The sequence below is a fragment of the Leishmania martiniquensis genome, chromosome 23 (genome assembly GCF_017916325.1).
Source record: "Leishmania martiniquensis isolate LSCM1 chromosome 23, whole genome shotgun sequence".
Classification (NCBI taxonomy): Eukaryota; Euglenozoa; class Kinetoplastea; order Trypanosomatida; family Trypanosomatidae; genus Leishmania; species Leishmania martiniquensis.
In genome coordinates, this window is record NC_090158.1 from 692,501 (window position 1) to 708,991 (window position 16,491).

The following is a 16,491-nucleotide window of genomic DNA, read 5'->3' on the forward strand; positions in this document are numbered from 1 at the left end:
AACGCACTGCGGCGAGGCGGTGCTTTACTCATGTCTGTATGCCTCTCCCTTCCTCGCTTTCTCCTCCTCCTTCCGCGTGTACATATATATATATACATTGTGTGTGTGTGCTAGATGTATATCACCCATTTTCCTACTGACCGTGTTGACGGCTGCTTTGCCCCCCCCCCCCATCCTCTCCATCTTCTCTCTCTGGGTGCGCCTTTATTTGATCTTGAGACGGTGAAATGTTGTGAGGGCGGCGCGCGTGCTGAAGTCCGTTTGTCGCCGCCGCAACTGACTCGCTCGCTCCATTGCCCCTCTGCGCGCACCACTTCGCTGACGCCGCACTCTCTCCGCCATTGAGACATATGTTGACATCTCTGTGTCGCACCGCTGCTGTTGTGCCCGTGGAGCGACAGAGGTGGTCTGGGGGGGAGCGGAAAACTGTAGAGGCCGGCGCAAGCCGCAGGAGGCGGTGTGTGAGGTCTGGCCAAGTGGAGCGTAGCAGGAGAGGGAAGAGAGGCGATAGGGGCTGAAGTAAGGGCGGCAAACTGGCGAGTGGCACATCTACTGCCCCTCCCCGACCTCCATTATTGCACCGTCTACCCCCGCACCCCCCCTCCTCCTCCACCACCGGCACACATATACGGCCTCGTCTTTTATTTCCTTCCCTCTCTACTCACTGCGAGCTCACCCCTTTGGGGGGAAGCGGGCCGGCTGCCGCACTCTTTTACCCCCCCTTTCCCTTGGGTGTTGGTGCCTTCCGCCATCCCACATATGCTTCCACGTGGCGGATGAGCTAACGCCATACTAATTTACCCCTCCCTCCCTCCCTCCCCCCTCTTTCCCCTCCGAGCGGCTTCCTTAAGCGCGAACGGCGGCACGTGTGTACCTTCTCCATTTTTCCCTGCCAAGAAGCACAAGCAGAGCAGCATCAGTCAGTGATGGGGCTGCAAAGGCCCTTTAGCGACAGAGGTTGTGGGGGGCCCTCAATAGTAGTGGGTGCGATAGGGATATGGTGCGGGTGGGAGGAGGGCGGGTCAGCGCAAGCTTGTGTGCGTGTGTATCTGTTCTTGCGCATCTGCGGATCATGTAAGAACGGCCTAGACGTCCGCACACCCACTCGTCCGCTCACTCACTGTGAGGCCGCCCCTAGTCCCAGCTCTCCCCCTCCCTTTGCTTACTTGTCAGCGGAGATTGTATCTCCCCGTTGCACTTGTGTGGCGTGAGCGACGCACGTTGGCGGCCTCCTCCTTCCTCACCTGATGTGCATTGGGCTCATGCGCCGCAGATACCGCTGCCGCGGAAGGCTGAGCGTCTGTTTTCTGCCCAACTCCCCCCACCCCCATTCTCTCTCCCCTTCTCTTTCGACCCCATGGCGTCGCCTCACACCACTCCTCTCGCACTCCCCACCCGATGATGCGGCTATGACTGCCTTGACCAAGTCACACGCATACGGCGGACGAAGTCACTAAAGAGCACTAAAGTCTGACATTGCAGCGGGCGACACTTTGTGAGCCCTTGCCCACTCACCCCGCGACCGACACGTACCCCTGAGCAGCAGGCTACCGCTGTTTGTCCGAGCATCGACGTTCTCCTTCCCTACACGCAGAATGGCGTCGGCAGCCTACTACAAGAAGAAGCAGGCGCAGCAGCATCTCGCGATCAGCGAGGTGCAAGCCATCACAGAAGCGCTGGTCGCAACGGTGGCCCAGTCCCGCCCTCGAAGCCCCCTGCGTGCTTTGCTTCACGCGCTGGACCGCATGGAGGGCGAGGAGTCGGGAGACGGGTCTGCGGCCGCTGCCGCTGCGGCGCCTCTTGTCACGCCGCTCTTCGTCCTTCTTACGGGCCCACCTGGCTGCGGTAAGTCGGTGCAGGCCTCCCATCTCGCCGCCTCTCTGGGCGGGGTTCACTGCTCCGTGCCGTCCTTGGCGCGAGACGCAGTAAACGGCGGTCGGCTGCCCGGTGCGAAAGACGCGTACGTACCCCCCTCTCTCCAAGCCGAGGTTCGGGCCGCAAGGGAGTCGCCCGCGCAGTCGATGCCGTCACTGCCGCCGGCGTCGGCCTCTCCCGGCTCGCTGCCACCCGATCTCGCGGCGCGGCTCATTGTGAATCGCATGCAGTACGAGACCGGCCAGCGCCGATCTGCTGCGGACGCTGCTGTGGCGGCAGGGGTGCAGCGCCCCCCGTCGACTGTGTTCTTTGTACTAGACGGCTACCCATCCACCATTGCCGAGGCGCTGGCGCTGGAGGCCGCGGCAGGGCAAGATATTTCTGTGGTGGTTTCTCTACGCTGCTCCGCCCAATGTCTGGAGGCGCGCCGCCGCTCTCCCGTCGATCCTGCTCGCCTTGCGTCCCTTAGCGTTTTTGAAGAGTACTGGAGCGCGCAGCAGAAGCTGAAGTTTGTGGATGGCTCGCAGAGCATCCCTGCTGTCACGCGGCAGGCGCTGGCCATTCTGCAAGAGGCGTAGAGGGACATGCCTGGAGAGAGCGCGTGCACGCCGTCTTGCTCCTTCCCTTTCACTCTCTTCCAACTCCACTCGACGGCTGCAGCTTCCCCTCTCCCTCGCTGCCGTCTCATCATGAGGCGTCTGTGAGACTCTCGCCCCCTCTCTCTCTATCACTTGTGCTTGTTGTGGCCACTGCTGCAGAAGCCACCGCGAATCCTCTTCTTACTCGCTTACGATGCCCTGCCGCCTCTATTGCTTCCGTAGCCCCCCCCTCTCCCCATTCCCCCCTCTCCTGCGCGCCCAGCGAAGGCAGACCAACTTTGTTGATCTCGGCTCTTTCACCCTGTCAATGCTTGGAAAGAGCATCTGTCTTCGCTACTCGATGTATACGGCACGAACGAGCTCCACCCCACACCCCGCAGGCAGGCAGACAGGTCTAAGCGTCGGCCAGCGCTAGTCTGCTTCATCGCTTCCTTTCTCGCTCAGATCGCACTGCTTTATACACTCACGACAGTGCGGTTGCGGTGGTGTTGGTACTAGGCTCGCGGCATCAGTGGCCGATGATGCAGCCAGCGCTGCCTCACTTGCCGAGTCACGCCTTTGCGTAGTGTAACTATCGCCGACGCACGCTGGCACAGACCAGCGTGTGTGGTGATGTGGCAGCGAGCACCGGCGATGGCTCTCTGCCTGATGTGTGGTGTGATGCGGTGAGGTGCCTCACAGTGAATCAAAGAAAGCCGAAGGGATTTGATCAGCGAAGCGGGCGAACGGCATCGTTTGCCCGCAGAGAAGGAAGAAAAGGGGCGGGGGGGCCACTTGCCTGTGAGGGGGGCTTCGGCCAGCCATGACGAGCGGCGCTCGTTGCTCCATGCGGCAAGGCGCCTACGCACACGACTGCTGCTCCGACGCCCCTTCTCTATCCTCTCCTGTCGCTTGCCGAGGTGAGGCTGGGCAGCACCGCGTTCTCTTGGGAGCGATTGCGCGTTTTGGGTTCAAGCACCTTGTCGTCGGCTCGACTGAATGCGTGCTTGTATGCCCCTTACAGCGGTGCCGCATGACCGAGTACCTCTCGCAGCGGCCACGTTGGCGGGGTCGAGCAACTTTGAGTCGCGAAGTCTATCGCGTGCCCACAGCTCATTCTTTCACCAGTCGCACCGTCCCTTTCCGCTCTCGCGCCTCTCCGTTTCTGTCTCTCTGTCTCCCTCCCACGCGTGTGTCCTCGCCACTCCGCGAGCGTGCCCGTGGCTTTGGTGATTCTGCGCTATCGCTGCATCGTTTGCTGGCAACGAATCCTTCACCAATAACTGACCCTCCCCCCACCGTCGCGCTGATCTGTCCGCTTCTTTCCTTCGCTCACTCACGAAGGGCATGGCGGACCTCCCTTTTCAGTGGGACGATGGCAACTACATCTCCCCCTTTGTGGCCGCCAGCGAGGCGGACATGGAGGCTTTTGCGGAATGGCTCACTGCACGTTACCTGAGCCCGATCGTGGCGCACTCCACCGCTTCTCCTCACGGCAGCGAGGAGCAGCGCTGCGGCGCTTCTCAGCCGCATACACTGATGCTTACAGACCTCGGCTGTGGCGACGCGACGGCGGCGCTTTCTTTGGCGAAGCACCTCCGCAGAGGCTGGTGCGACTTGTGTGGCAGCACTGGCAGTGCTCCATTGTCGAGCGGCGCGGCCTCTTTGCATGTCGTTCTGACCGGCGTTGATCTCGACGACGCGCTGCTGGACGCTGCAGCAGCAAACGCATCCGTATTCGCTGTCTCAGTCGCCTCACCGTCGTCATCGCCGGTGTCGGTGGAGGCGCATCTCCTTTCTCAAGACCTCCACACACTCGACTTGGATGCGCACTTCCCCCGCTGCGCGCAGGGAGGCGCCGCTTCTCTTGCCTCCCCGACCCGGCCTCCAAACGTGCTGTACATGTACCTCCTGCCCGACGCACTCGCCTTGCTGCGGGAGAGGCTGGAAGCTATCATGGAGCGCGGCTGGCTGGTGGCGTCGAACCGCTGGCCGATCCCAGGGCTGGACGCCTTTCTGCGGGATCGCGCCGGAAACGTGCACATCTATCTTCACGTAGCGCCGTAACTTTAAAGACTGATGTGCGCCCCTACGCATGTGCGCTCGTGCAGGTGCGTTGGCGCTACTTCGTCCAAGTCTGTGTCGACGCCTTCGAGGCGCATCGTCGACTGCGCGATTCCCTGCGGGTTGGCTGGCACACTGCGCAGTTCCTTCCCCTATTCCCCTCTCCTCTTGGCAGGCGGCAGTGCCCGTCGCCATAGGCGATGCTGCTGCTGCTGCTTCTAATGAACGGTCCAGTCCTGGAGCCAAACACCGCCATGAGGACGAAGCGCCGTCAGCGCCTCTCTGCTTCTCGAGCGTACGCACCGTTAGCAGGCGGCGGGCACGTGCTTCCTTCTCTCCAGCGCAGCCTTCGCTCCGTTTGTGTTCTCGACGCCGACCACCTCTATTCCTGCGCCCTTCGCACTACTCCCCCGTCTTGCCTCCCATTTCTGTCCCCCCCCCACACCCACTCGCTCTTCCTCTTTCGTGGATGATACGCTTTCACAGGGAGGCAGTAAAGAGGTGACGTGCGTGCGGACGCTCCGTCACGCATCTCCCCGCTCCTGCTGCGACAGAGGGCCCACATACACATTCATACGCCCACATACACGGGCATAGCGCCACCCCCCCTTCCCCCTCCCTCCTCATCCTCAACTTGTGGGCCCCACCATCGGATAGCAGCAGACGCACACGCATCGCTCCTTTCTTCGTTCTCCGCTTTGGTGCGTACATCTGCAACGGTCGGCTGGCGATGGAGTTCTTCCACTTCGCCAGGAGTCAACGCTATCGATCGCGGCTACCGCTAAGGCAGCTGCAGTTCAAGGTGACCGTCTACCGAGCCCTTGTCGTGGAGGAAGACAGAGCGGAGCTGCTCGTGGAGGCGACGGTGGGATGGGATGACAAGGTGCTTTCGCCGCCTGAGATACTGAGCCTCTACAAGGATGCGGCGCACCTGTCCCAGAGAGAGGCGGCGAAAGCGATCCCCTACAGCGACAAGCCGTGCGATCCTGGTGACGCTACTGCACTGGAGCCGGACGGCGCGCCGCCGGCGTGTTCTCCAGGCGCAGTGCCAGAGCCCATCACTCGTCCCCTCCTGTCACTCCTGCCCGATACGCTGTCTCTCCCGGCACCGTCAGACATCGTCGCACAGCTCCGGAGGCTGAAGTTTTTCCTCTTCACCCGTCCTTCGCTGGAAGACTTCATCAACCGCGCAGAAGAGGACGTGCCGGTGGACCCGTCGCCGGGCCCTAGCCTCTTGGCACCCATCATATTGCGCCAGCATCGACGGGATCATCAGCCCAACCGCCGCATGTTTTTTATGTGGGCCGCTGGCGAACTGCAAGTGTGCGGCCAACCTGCAGGCGCTGAATCGACTGCCCCCGTGGAAGGCGTTGGCTGTGGCGGTGCCGATGAAGAAGCGCAAGCGGACGCTTTGCGCAAAAAGGGTCCCGCGACCGACGCGGCTTCCTCTGCGCATCCCACGGCTACTGCGGCCGCCGATGTGAAGTCATCGATAGACATGGACGACGTCACGTGGAGCGGTGATGAGCGTGTCCTGTGCACCCTAACTGCCGAACAGGATGAGCGTTTCTTTACAGCAAAGCCAAGCCTTGGCGAGTTGCACACATTATTGGTCGATGCCGCCTACATTTACACGTTTCGCGTAACAGTGTCGCACGCAGATGCATCAGCCGGATGGCTGGGGCAATGGGCGGGGAACGGGGCGCGACAGGACGTATTAGCCGACGGTCGTCTCTCACCCTCCTCGATTGCCCCTCTCGAGGTACTGCTGTCTAACGTGCGCGACGTTGCTCGGTACGTAGAGGAGCAGTGCGAGGCTCTCGGGGTGAGCAAAGGCGCGCTGTCGCGGCGCCTTCTTCGGCAGGCGGCCATGATGGCCCCACCAGATCGTGGAGGCACCGACGCTGGCGCTTCGGCATCTGATCCATCGTCATCGGGTGGCGCTCGTCGTCGCCACAGACGGGGAGCGCTGGGCGCGGTCATGCCGCTTTCTCCCGCGGCTGACCGTGCCGGGGCGGCATGCTCGGCGAAGATCGCGGCGTCTTCGTCAAGGTCGCCGCATGCGACCCCTCACGGAGTCGCGCTCCTCCCCCGAGTCGGCGCCATGCGCAGCACCGCAACGCTACCGCACGGCCTCTGTCAGTACTACGTATTTGGTACAGTGGACCGCTGCGTCGGCATCGCGGAGCCGACATTGTTTGTGCGCTGCCAACTTGTCGAGGACGAGGCTGCCGCCGCCTCGATGTACGAATCGCTCCCCTCGTCGTCATCGCCGTCTTCGTGCGCTGTGTGCACGTTCAGCTCGCAGCTCGCCCACGCTGGCACATTTGTCGAAGGAGAATTTCTGCTGGACATCGATCACGTCTTCAACGTGCCTTTTGAGTACTCCTTCGTCGGGGCAGCGTTGCCGTGCAGCCCACTGCGACTCGTCGCGACTGCCTTTGCGGAGGGGACCGCCGCGGAGGGGTTGCAGGCGCCCGTCGCCTACGCCTGCGTCTCGCTCCCGACCGCCAGCCCCGGTCGCCACGCATTGAAAGCGCCGATGTGGGCCCCACACAAGACCGGTGCGGAATTTCTCTGCTCCACGCTGATCGGCGGTGCGCCTGGGCTCGTGGATGCACGACAGGCCGGCCCTGCCCCGGCATACCGCACTGGGCTCAACGTGAAGGAGGGCCTCTACGCGGACAGCGTTGGCGTGCTGCACATCACGGTGAGTGTACTCCATCACATACACCTGCACACTTCAAACTGAAGCACGCCACTAAACCCTGCAACAATGCCCTCTCTGTTGGCGCAGTGATAGACCGTCACCTTGACAGGCTGCCACCTGCTGCGTGCCCTTCCAGAGGCCGTCTCTCTTAAAGGTTGCGCGTGTGCGGGTCCTTAGATTGTCTTGACCTTGCGAGCACTGTGCCTGCTACGATGGCAGACACGTGGGGGCTAACGGCATATTGCTGAACGCGATTACAACCCAACGGGTGAGGAGGAGAGAGGGAGAGTCCTGGTACGCGTGTGCACGCCTGAGCCACTCAACCCCGGGCGTGGCGGCAGGTGTGGAACGAAGGGCGAGGGACACGCTCGACAGCGCGATCTCTTGCGCCGCTCTCTCCGTCCTTATCCTTTCGCTTGCTTTGTACTGCAGCTGCGCGCTCCACCCCAGCGAGGGGGGTGATGGGCGGAGGAGGCCAGGGCATGCCATGCCCAGCGTTGCGACGTTCTCCGTCCCTCAGCCCCGTATATTACCCCCCTTCCTCTATCATTACCTTTCCACTGCCTCTCTTTACATCGCTTTCTATTCCCATCACTGCGACTGTTGTGCTGTGCCGTTGCGGCGCACACCTGCACAGGGAGCTGCTGCGCGCCGCAGATTATTCGTCTCTTACCCCACTCCGCGAACATCGAGGAAGGGCGTGAGGTAAGCGGACAGGAATGCGCTGGCCGCCCCCTCTTCTTACGCCCCCATCTGTTTCCCCTCGCTGTGCTCCTCTTGTGTCTTTAGCGGGCCCACGCGTTGCGATGCAGCCCATCTCATCCGCCGTGCCAGTGGACACATACGCGGCGCCACGTGTGAACGCCTCCTACAAGCGCGCGAATGGCGAAGCCCCCCTTTCCCGTAGCCGCGCTATCGACAGGGAGCTTCCCTGCGTGCCAGCTCTCGTGCGCCTTCAACTGCAGTGCCTCTCTGAGAGCGACATACGCGCGTTGGAGCTTCGGGTGAAGTATCAGGCGCGGGATGCCGCGCGCAGTCAGCGCATGGAAGCGCGCGCCAGCCGTGTTTCTGCTGAGGCCCATGCCATAGCGGAGCAGCGCAGCAGCATGCTACGCCAGCGTGCTGCCCGACATGCCAAGGTGGCCGGAGAGGTGCGTGTCAAGAAGGTCCTCGAGGAGTACCGCGCCATCGGCATGTGATTCTCCGCATAGATGATAGCCGTTTTTCGGTGGCAGTCTTGATTGCATCTACAGACACCGCGCCTCGTACATCTGCTCGACAGCCCCCCCCCCATTGCCCCTGCGCAGTCCGACAGGCATTATCATTATGCGGGCAAACAGACGGCGCGGCGCTTGTGAGAGGCTGGTACACCATAGACGCGCCCGAAGAGTGCGATGGACGGAAGGGACCACAGATGGGGCCATAGGAGGCACCAAACAGGGTCCATGCGCACAGCGCTGGGGAACCAGCGTGGGCTGCCTGGGGTGTATTGCCTCCACCGCCGCATCCAGGGGCTGCCGTCTGCCCCTCTCAAAGGGCGCAGCGAAGCCCTTTGGCATAGCGGTGAGCCAATGGGTGCTCGGTCGGTGGGCAGTGACAGCGCCGCGTGCGCAGGTGCATCTCCCTTCACCATCATCTTCGCATCTTGTCTGCCTTTTCTCTTCCCTCTACGTGTGCCCGCACATATGCGTCTCTTGCTCTCGCGCTTCTCTGCGAGAGCGCACCTGTACACGAGCACGCACCCTTCAGCGACTGCGCCCTTGGCCATCACGAGCATCCTTCGCTGCGCATTCACGCCTACGCGTACTCGCGCGCACGAGCGTTGGGGACTGCGCAGCTGTACACCGCAGTGGCGGCAGCATATCGCTGATTCTCCCTCTCGTTTACTTTTTTTGCCCTTCTTGCGATCCGGCATCACTGCGGGCCCTCTGCGCTCGAACACGAGTCTTGTTAGCTCCCGCACATGCAGAGGACAGCGATGGGTGACCCGGCAAATATCAACCACTATGATGCACGCGCCTACACCCAAAGGGGTGCGACGCGGCGTGTGGTGGTACGCGAGAAGCCTCTTTTGAAGTCTCGCATGCAGCGCATTGTGGACTACCTGCGCCCAACCACCCGCCATGGCTTCAACATTGTCGGCACCTTCGAGCTGAGCAAAGTTATGTTGTGTATCGTCTTCCCCGTCTTTATGCTGCTCTACTGGAAGAGTAAGGAGAAGGACCTTCCGAACAGCTGGGAGCAGCAGTTCGGTGGGCTGCAGCACCGCCAGTTCCGCGAGGAAGAGCTACCGGAGCGCGAGACAGACTACTTCAGCATCATTGAAAACTTCCAGGAGCGCCGCGAGGCCGCGCTGCAGAAGAAGCGGGAGTCGCTGCAGAATAGAATCGTCTAAAGCGCTGCACATGGCAGAGGCCAGGAGTTGGCCGCTTCGTGCCCATGCGCCTTCACACATCCAACTGAGAGGCCCTCCCGACCGCCGACCACCCCCATCCCCGCCGAAATGGGCCTGAGGGACTAGTTTCCATTGCTGCGTTGTGCCTGTGCTGCCGTCTCTCTCGTGTAAGCTCTTGCCCTGCCGACTCTCCTCACTCCTCACCCGCCGATGGATGTGCCCCCCCCGGGGGGGGGAGATGGGCGTGTGCACGCGAAGTCGGTAGTGTCCCGCTTGTGCTACCCACCCCGCCTCGCTGAGCGCCGAGGCAACTTCGACCCTCCGGGCGCCATGGGCGTTTGCATGACGCGAACCTTTTTTTTTTCGGGGGACGCGAGGGAAGCACTGCGCTGCGCCGGACCCCCCTCTCACTCGTCTCCCCTTCTTAGACCTGCGCATGTCCATCTGCGGCACTCTGTGTAGGATCCAATCATCTTTCATCATGCTCCGTCCTCCCTCTAGTCATCGCTGTCGCTGCTGCATCCTCTCGTCTTTCCCGTTCCCGTTCCCCTCCCTCGCACGATGCGCCTCCGCCACTGACGCTGGCCTTTGCGATTGCCCTCGTGATTTGTGCCTCGACATTGCCCCTGCCCTCCCTCTCGCGACGCGCTCCCTCACCCAGGTGTGCTTTCTGTTCGCTTCTCTTGCTTAAAAGTCCACAGCACGTGTACGCCCGAGCGCATCTGCCTACAGGCGCACAGACACGCGCTCGCAAAGTTTTTTTCCCACCCTGACACCCGCGCCATCCACGACACCCGTGGACGCCTCGTGCTCAGCTCTGTTCTCTCCTCGCTGCCCATTTCGCTGCTGTTGCTGCCGTCCGCGGTCATTTATTCCTCCCCTCCCCCCTCAGCCTCCTCCCCCCTCCACACACACTCCACGCACGGAGCTTTCGAGGCCGCTGATACCCCTTCGCGCTTGCTACTATGTGAGGTGCAGTCGACCGAGTTCTCGACACTACACACCTTCTACGCTGCTGCTGCTGATCACCCCTTCTCCCTCCCTCCCTCTCTCTTTCTCGCGAATCACCATTTCTGCCACCCAGTGGTGGAGACCCCTCGCGGCAGAGCTTCCGTTGCACGCCCATACATCCCGCAGCTTTGGCGCCTCGGTCGCTCGCGAAGTCAACTACCGCTCACGGAGTCTGTTGTGCTGTGGACCACGTGAGCGTGCGGACGCGCGCCCAAACAGGGAGAGTGGGCGCCGGAGATGCCAAAGAGAGGCCGAGCCACCTCAACCAACGCGTCATACGCCGCTGAGAACGGCGCTGTAGAGGTAAGTGACGCGGGCAGCCGAACCACGCAGCCGATCAGCGTGGAGGAGATGACGGAGTCTCCTCTGGATCCTGTGCTGGAGCAGCAGCTGGACGCGCTGGAGGTGGATGAGGACTTTCGCGAATCGATCCGCGCCATGACGCCCAACACGCGCAGAGATGTCCTCAACGACATTATCCGCCATCAGCAACACACTGAGATTGAAGAGAACCTGATGCGAGGCTTCACTGCAGGCGGCATTGGCAGCGCTGGGCCCCTCTTTACCTTTGGCGCGGGTATGCCGCCTGGCATGCATCAGGTGCACATGATGGGGGGCCCTCGGGCGCATAATGACACTGAAGACTACACGGACATGACCGGCGACGCTGAGGAGGATGAGGAGGAGGGCGAAGTGCGCCGCTCCCATAGACGTGCGGTGATCGAAGAGGACGAGGAGGCTGACACGGGGTTCGCCGTTGAGATGCCGCCATTTTTGTTCCATGGCATGCCAATGGGCTTCGACGACAGCACCGGAGCGCCGCGCGTACAGCGCCCCGGTGGCCGTCCGCCGCAGCAGGTGGGCGCGCCGCCGACCGTTCTCGACATTCTGCGACTCATTGCCGGACACAACGCGCCGCAGGCGCGCGGTGGCGGCGATGGTGGTGATGGTGTTCAGCGCCGGAGCCGCGGCTCCGGCCAGCGCACCGCCTTTGAGGAGGGCATGATGAACCTCCACAACCTCATTGGCGTGCTGCAGCAAGCGAATGTGATGCAGTCGATGGGCCTCGATCATGACATTGACGATATGACCTACGAGGAGCTGCTGGAGCTGGAGGAGCGCATTGGAAGCGTCAGCAAAGGCGTTCCACCGGGCTTGCTCGACGGCTGCACCATGCCGATGCGAAGTACATCGGGCGAGGCCGGCACGTGTGCCATCTGCCAAGAGGAATTGAGCGTCACCGCCACGGCCACGGCTGGCGCCGCGCTGACCGCTACGTCGCCCAGCAGCACAGATAAGGTGTGCGTGAAGCTGCTGAACTGCCCGCATGCGTTTCACAAGCCGTGCATCCACCAGTGGCTTACGCAGAATAAAACGTGCCCCATTTGTAAAGTCGAGGTGCTGCCGAAGTCGGCGGCCTCCTCCTCGTCGCCGCCCTCAGCCCCCTCGTAGTGAAGGGGTGGCGCTGTGGCGGTGGACATGGCGCTGGGGCAAACGTTTGGGGCGATGAGATACACAGATATAAGAGGAGGGGGGACGTTGAACTGCCTCCTCGATGTCGAAGCGTTGTCCCCATCAGCCTCAGTCCGCGCTCGCATGTGAGCAGCCAAGCCAGAGAGGAGAAGAGCGCGCGCGCGTGTGTGTTGGGGGGGCGCGCGCAATACGTGCCATGCCGTTTCGACACTGTGGAGCGCCCAGTTGCACTGCCTTTTTCTTTGGGGTCTATTAGAGAAGTTTTGGGGGCACCTGTAATACATGTTAGCCGCCAGTTTTGCGCTTCACTGCCAGTGGGCACTGCCCAGAGTACGGGGACACCTCTCTCTTTCGCCTTCCCCCTCTCTGCGTCTCTCGAGCTGCGGCGTATCTCGTAGTGCCCCTGAGGCGCGGTGCCATCGAAATGGCGGAGCCGCATGCCGCGGTGTCCCACTTGGTGGGGGCTCCTCTGCCTGTAACATTTGAGCGCAGACTCGCACGAGTGCGCGCATGCACAGGGGGTGTGTGGAGGACACGAACGACTGACGCGTCGATGCACCCGTGCGCGCCTCTGCGAACCCCTCTTCCCCACCTCTCCTTTTTGCTTTGGCTTGCCGCCTCATAGAGCCCCATCGCCGAGGGCGCCCTAACACTTTCACCACACACACACACGAGGGGGGTGACGATGTCCGGTCTCTTCAACTGCTACGAGGAGGACTTCAACGACACTGTGCGGGGCCTCCGCGAAGGGTGCTCTAAGCTTCAGGCAAGCATTGACGCACAGGCCGCTCATGACGAGGACCCGACGCGCATTTACCACCCGCCTCCCGCTACCGGCCCCCTCAGCCGGACACAGCAGCTGCACGTGGTGCAGCAGGGTCTTTCTCACGCGAAGGACCTGCTCACTAGTATGATGTATGAGATGACCGATGCTTCGCCCCCAGAGCGAGCAGTGATGAAGGAGAAGGCAGAGGCGTTTCGCAAGACCTGCAACGCTCTGGATGGTGTGGTGGCGCAGCTGCGACAGTCGTGCAATGCAGCAGACAGGGCAGACCTCCTTCGGTTCGGTGCCTCCGCTGCTGCCGGCGACGCAGGCGACGTCTTTATGACGGAGGCGGATGCCAAAACGCAGTCGCACCGACTCTTGGCCCTTCAGACGACTGAGAGGCTCCAGGGCGGCACGAATACTCTGCGCAAGGCGGAGGCATACCTCTCGCAAACAAATACTCTCGGCAGCGAGTCCCTCAACACGCTCCGCATGCAGACCGAGCAGATTGCACATGTTCACGAAATCACCAACGATGTGGACGCCGAAATATCCCGATCGCGGGTACTCATCAACCAGATGCACCGCACTGCCATCAAGCACAAGCTGTGGCTCGTAGCCATCATCCTCTTGCTGTTCACCCTCATCTTCCTCTTCTTGTACCTCCGCTGATGGAGTAAGTGAGGGCGCGCGTGAGGGGGGCGTGCGAATTGTGCCTGCGTGTGCGTCTATCTCAAATCACCCTTCTATTCCCTTCGTGTAAGGTGTATTCGTGCCGGGCGCCGCCGCACACGCCCTTTCGTGATTTCCACGCCGCCTTTCGTGGATCTCTCAATCTGCTTGTGTACTCTCCATCTTTCAGCAACGTTTTGCCGGCTCTCGTAGCACGCTGGTGCACTGCGCACGGCAGCGGCCCCACGCCGACAGCGCGCCTGCCGCAGCTAAGTCTGAGGCGTTGATGGCGGAGGTAAAGGGAGTGAGCTGCAGGGACGGCGGGGGAGAATCTGGACGGACCGCAACGCTGAGAGAATGTGTACGCGCGTATCGCGCCAAAAGCTTTGTGTGGGTCTGCTTCTGGTGCGGCGCGTTGCGCTGCTGAACTCACCACCCACGCGCGTCCCGCCTCAAGAACGGATGCAGAGCAGCAGCCGTCGAAGCAGCCGAGAACCCGATCCCTGCACTAACCCTTTCCACGCCTCCCTCCTACCTTAGCTGATGCAACGCGGGCTATAGAGTGGGGAGGGGGATGCACATTTACCTTCCCAGAAGCGCTGCGGATATAGCGCCAGAAGTGAGCGAGTGAATTATTGGCGTGTGTAGATGAAAGAACGTAGAAGTTGGCGCCCTCTCAGCGCCTTCATCCCCCTCTTCCTTCACCGCCGTTTTATCCACCACTTTCGCGCCATCTGCGCATCTCCATGCGGGCTCGTCTTAGCACTCGTTCACAGCCCCTCTCTCCCCCCGACACACACACTCGCTCTCTCACAACGCCTTTCTTCACCCTTGCCCTTCTACTTGTTTCCCTTTCTTGTGCCTGCACCCCCCTCACTCCTGCGCCCTCTGCTACACATTCGTCTCCGTCTCCCGCCACATTCAGCCACCATTATCCTCTCTCCCCTGGCACTCTGTGCGCGTGCTCTACAGCGACCTGCCTTGCCGCTGGAACTTCTGTAGCGGATATATCTAACCGGACCCTCCCCCCTCTTGCTCTCTCTTACAGATACACACACACACGTGAACACATTTGTTTGCTCCGAAGCCCCTCTCCGCACTCAACGCACCCTTGGCAGGCCATGACGGCGTTGCTGCAATCATACGAGGAGGAGTACCGCGACGGTGTGCGTGTCATTCGAGATGAATCTGAGGCGCTTCGACAGCTGTGCGATTGTAAGGCCTCCGGCTATAAGGCACCCCCTGCCACAGGCCCTGGAAGCCGCGTGCAGCGTGGTGCTCGCTTGACGACTGTTTTGGCGCAGGTGCGTGAGCTCGTGAACAGCATGGAGCATGAGGCCAACGAGCTCCCCGCGGCGCACCGGCAGACCGCAAAAGAGCGCATCGCTGAGTACCGCGCGAACCTGCGCGCGTTGGAGGAGGGCATCATGCGCCTCAAGGCAGACGCCAGCGCTGCTGACCGACTCGATTTACTTGGCGACACCGAAAGGAGTAAAGAGGCCTCGGGCGGTGCTCCCGGAAAGAAGGCTCCCGACTGCCTCGATCATGCCACCAAGGCGCACCGCATGACCATGCTGGAGAATACGGCGAAGGTCAAGGACGCCTCTGTCAAGCTGCAGCAGGCAGAGCGCCTCTTGAATGACACGGAGACGGTGGGCAACGAGGCGCTCACGAGCCTCCGCTACCAGACGGAGACGATGCAGCACATTCAGGGAACGACCATCGCCGTAGACGAGGAGGTGTCGGACGCGCGCAAGATCATTAGCGGCATGCAAAGAATGATGGTGAAGCACAAAATTATTTTATTAGCTATCATCGCCTTTCTTCTCTTCCTCATCTGTGTGGCTCTTTACGTTAGCGCCACGAAGAATCGCCGCAATTCCTCTTCGCCCCAATCGACAGAGGCCTCTGGCGAGCCCATCACATCCGCGGCGCCTTCGCTGCTGTGGTAGCTCAGCTATCTGATGCGTTACACGAATGAGGTGGAGCCGCCGCTTCCAAGGCGAGAGGTGGAGGCGAGTAGAGGCGAAGAGGTGAATGCGTGCCGGCCAGAGACGGCGTCATCGGTGCACGCGCGTCTGCGTATAACCCACGTGTGTGGCGCTGTCGTGTGTGGCCTCTCTATGCGTCTCTTTCCTTCGCCCCTTTCCCCTCTCGTAGTCGCCGTATTGCTCTCTCGTCCGCTTCCGTGTGTGAATGCGCGCTCGGTGAGTGAGCACGCTTGTGCCGGTGCGTGCGAGTGCGCATATGTGCTTTGATGCTGTCAGTGCTGTCGAGGATGCCTTCTCACTAAAGGGCCTTCGGTGCCGTGGATGTCGCCTTCCCCCCTCTTTCCGGCAGCTCTCTCTTGCGCCGCGTCGTGCGCACCCTCTTCTCTGCGTGTGGCTGCGTGGGTGGTGGTGGGGGACGTGTGACCCTTAGGACTCTGCAAAGCCGGAAGCGGTGAAGAGCGTTTCTATGCACTCATGCGTGTGGTGTGTGTTGTATGCGTTCCGCACCTTCCCTCCCGCACCTCCTCTCTCACCAGCCAGGTAGACAAGCGCGTACCCGACGACAGAGGGAGACACACGTGCACACGCTCACGCCGAGTGCACAGCCGCCCCGTGGATGTACCGCGACGTCAACACGCCTTCTCACTGGCAACGATACAGCCTGTGGCGGTGGCGAGGCTGAGAGGCTTCGCCAACGCCCCTCTTCTCTACCCCGCCCGATGCTTGCCACTTGAGCTCCACCCACGCCTACCGGCTCGCTCCTCTCTCTCCCTTCATGCAGGCGGCGTACTGCTTGCTTACCCCAAATCCTCTGTTCTTCATGCCTCTGCATCTCTGCACGGTGCTCTCATCCGCTCCCTTACGCAGTGCGCGCAAGCAGAATTGACGGCGGCTCTTCTCACAGACGCCTGCAGCTGCTCTTCGATTCTTCTTGTGGTGTCGGCTCGCCACCGCCT

General features: G+C 61.6%; 8 protein-coding genes across 8 annotated transcripts; all 8 read left to right on the forward strand.

Moving 5' to 3' along the window:
• Positions 1 to 1,595: 1,595 nt before the first annotated feature.
• LSCM1_06164 (uncharacterized protein) lies at positions 1,596 to 2,453 on the forward strand (the record flags this gene model as incomplete). Its single annotated transcript, XM_067323596.1, has 1 exon — positions 1,596 to 2,453. One exon carries the CDS (start codon positions 1,596 to 1,598, stop codon positions 2,451 to 2,453), a length of 858 nt encoding a protein of 285 aa, XP_067178701.1.
• A 1,347-nt stretch (positions 2,454 to 3,800) lies between these two features.
• Positions 3,801 to 4,520, forward strand: LSCM1_06165 (uncharacterized protein; the record flags this gene model as incomplete). The annotated part of the gene is made up of 1 exon (XM_067323597.1): positions 3,801 to 4,520. One exon carries the CDS (start codon positions 3,801 to 3,803, stop codon positions 4,518 to 4,520), a length of 720 nt encoding a protein of 239 aa, XP_067178702.1.
• Positions 4,521 to 5,247: 727 nt separating this feature from the next.
• LSCM1_06166 (uncharacterized protein) lies at positions 5,248 to 7,269 on the forward strand (the record flags this gene model as incomplete). The annotated part of the gene is made up of 1 exon (XM_067323598.1): positions 5,248 to 7,269. One exon carries the CDS (start codon positions 5,248 to 5,250, stop codon positions 7,267 to 7,269), a length of 2,022 nt encoding a protein of 673 aa, XP_067178703.1.
• A 764-nt stretch (positions 7,270 to 8,033) lies between these two features.
• LSCM1_06167 (uncharacterized protein) lies at positions 8,034 to 8,426 on the forward strand (the record flags this gene model as incomplete). The annotated part of the gene is made up of 1 exon (XM_067323599.1): positions 8,034 to 8,426. The coding sequence occupies one exon, from the start codon at positions 8,034 to 8,036 to the stop codon at positions 8,424 to 8,426; it is 393 nt and encodes a 130-aa protein (XP_067178704.1).
• A 764-nt stretch (positions 8,427 to 9,190) lies between these two features.
• On the forward strand, positions 9,191 to 9,622 carry LSCM1_06168 (uncharacterized protein; the record flags this gene model as incomplete). Its single annotated transcript, XM_067323600.1, has 1 exon — positions 9,191 to 9,622. One exon carries the CDS (start codon positions 9,191 to 9,193, stop codon positions 9,620 to 9,622), a length of 432 nt encoding a protein of 143 aa, XP_067178705.1.
• Positions 9,623 to 10,870: 1,248 nt separating this feature from the next.
• On the forward strand, positions 10,871 to 12,085 carry LSCM1_06169 (uncharacterized protein; the record flags this gene model as incomplete). The annotated part of the gene is made up of 1 exon (XM_067323601.1): positions 10,871 to 12,085. One exon carries the CDS (start codon positions 10,871 to 10,873, stop codon positions 12,083 to 12,085), a length of 1,215 nt encoding a protein of 404 aa, XP_067178706.1.
• Positions 12,086 to 12,791: 706 nt separating this feature from the next.
• On the forward strand, positions 12,792 to 13,544 carry LSCM1_06170 (uncharacterized protein; the record flags this gene model as incomplete). The annotated part of the gene is made up of 1 exon (XM_067323602.1): positions 12,792 to 13,544. One exon carries the CDS (start codon positions 12,792 to 12,794, stop codon positions 13,542 to 13,544), a length of 753 nt encoding a protein of 250 aa, XP_067178707.1.
• Positions 13,545 to 14,665: 1,121 nt separating this feature from the next.
• LSCM1_06171 (uncharacterized protein) lies at positions 14,666 to 15,496 on the forward strand (the record flags this gene model as incomplete). The annotated part of the gene is made up of 1 exon (XM_067323603.1): positions 14,666 to 15,496. The coding sequence occupies one exon, from the start codon at positions 14,666 to 14,668 to the stop codon at positions 15,494 to 15,496; it is 831 nt and encodes a 276-aa protein (XP_067178708.1).
• Between the last annotated feature and the right edge of the window lie 995 nt (positions 15,497 to 16,491).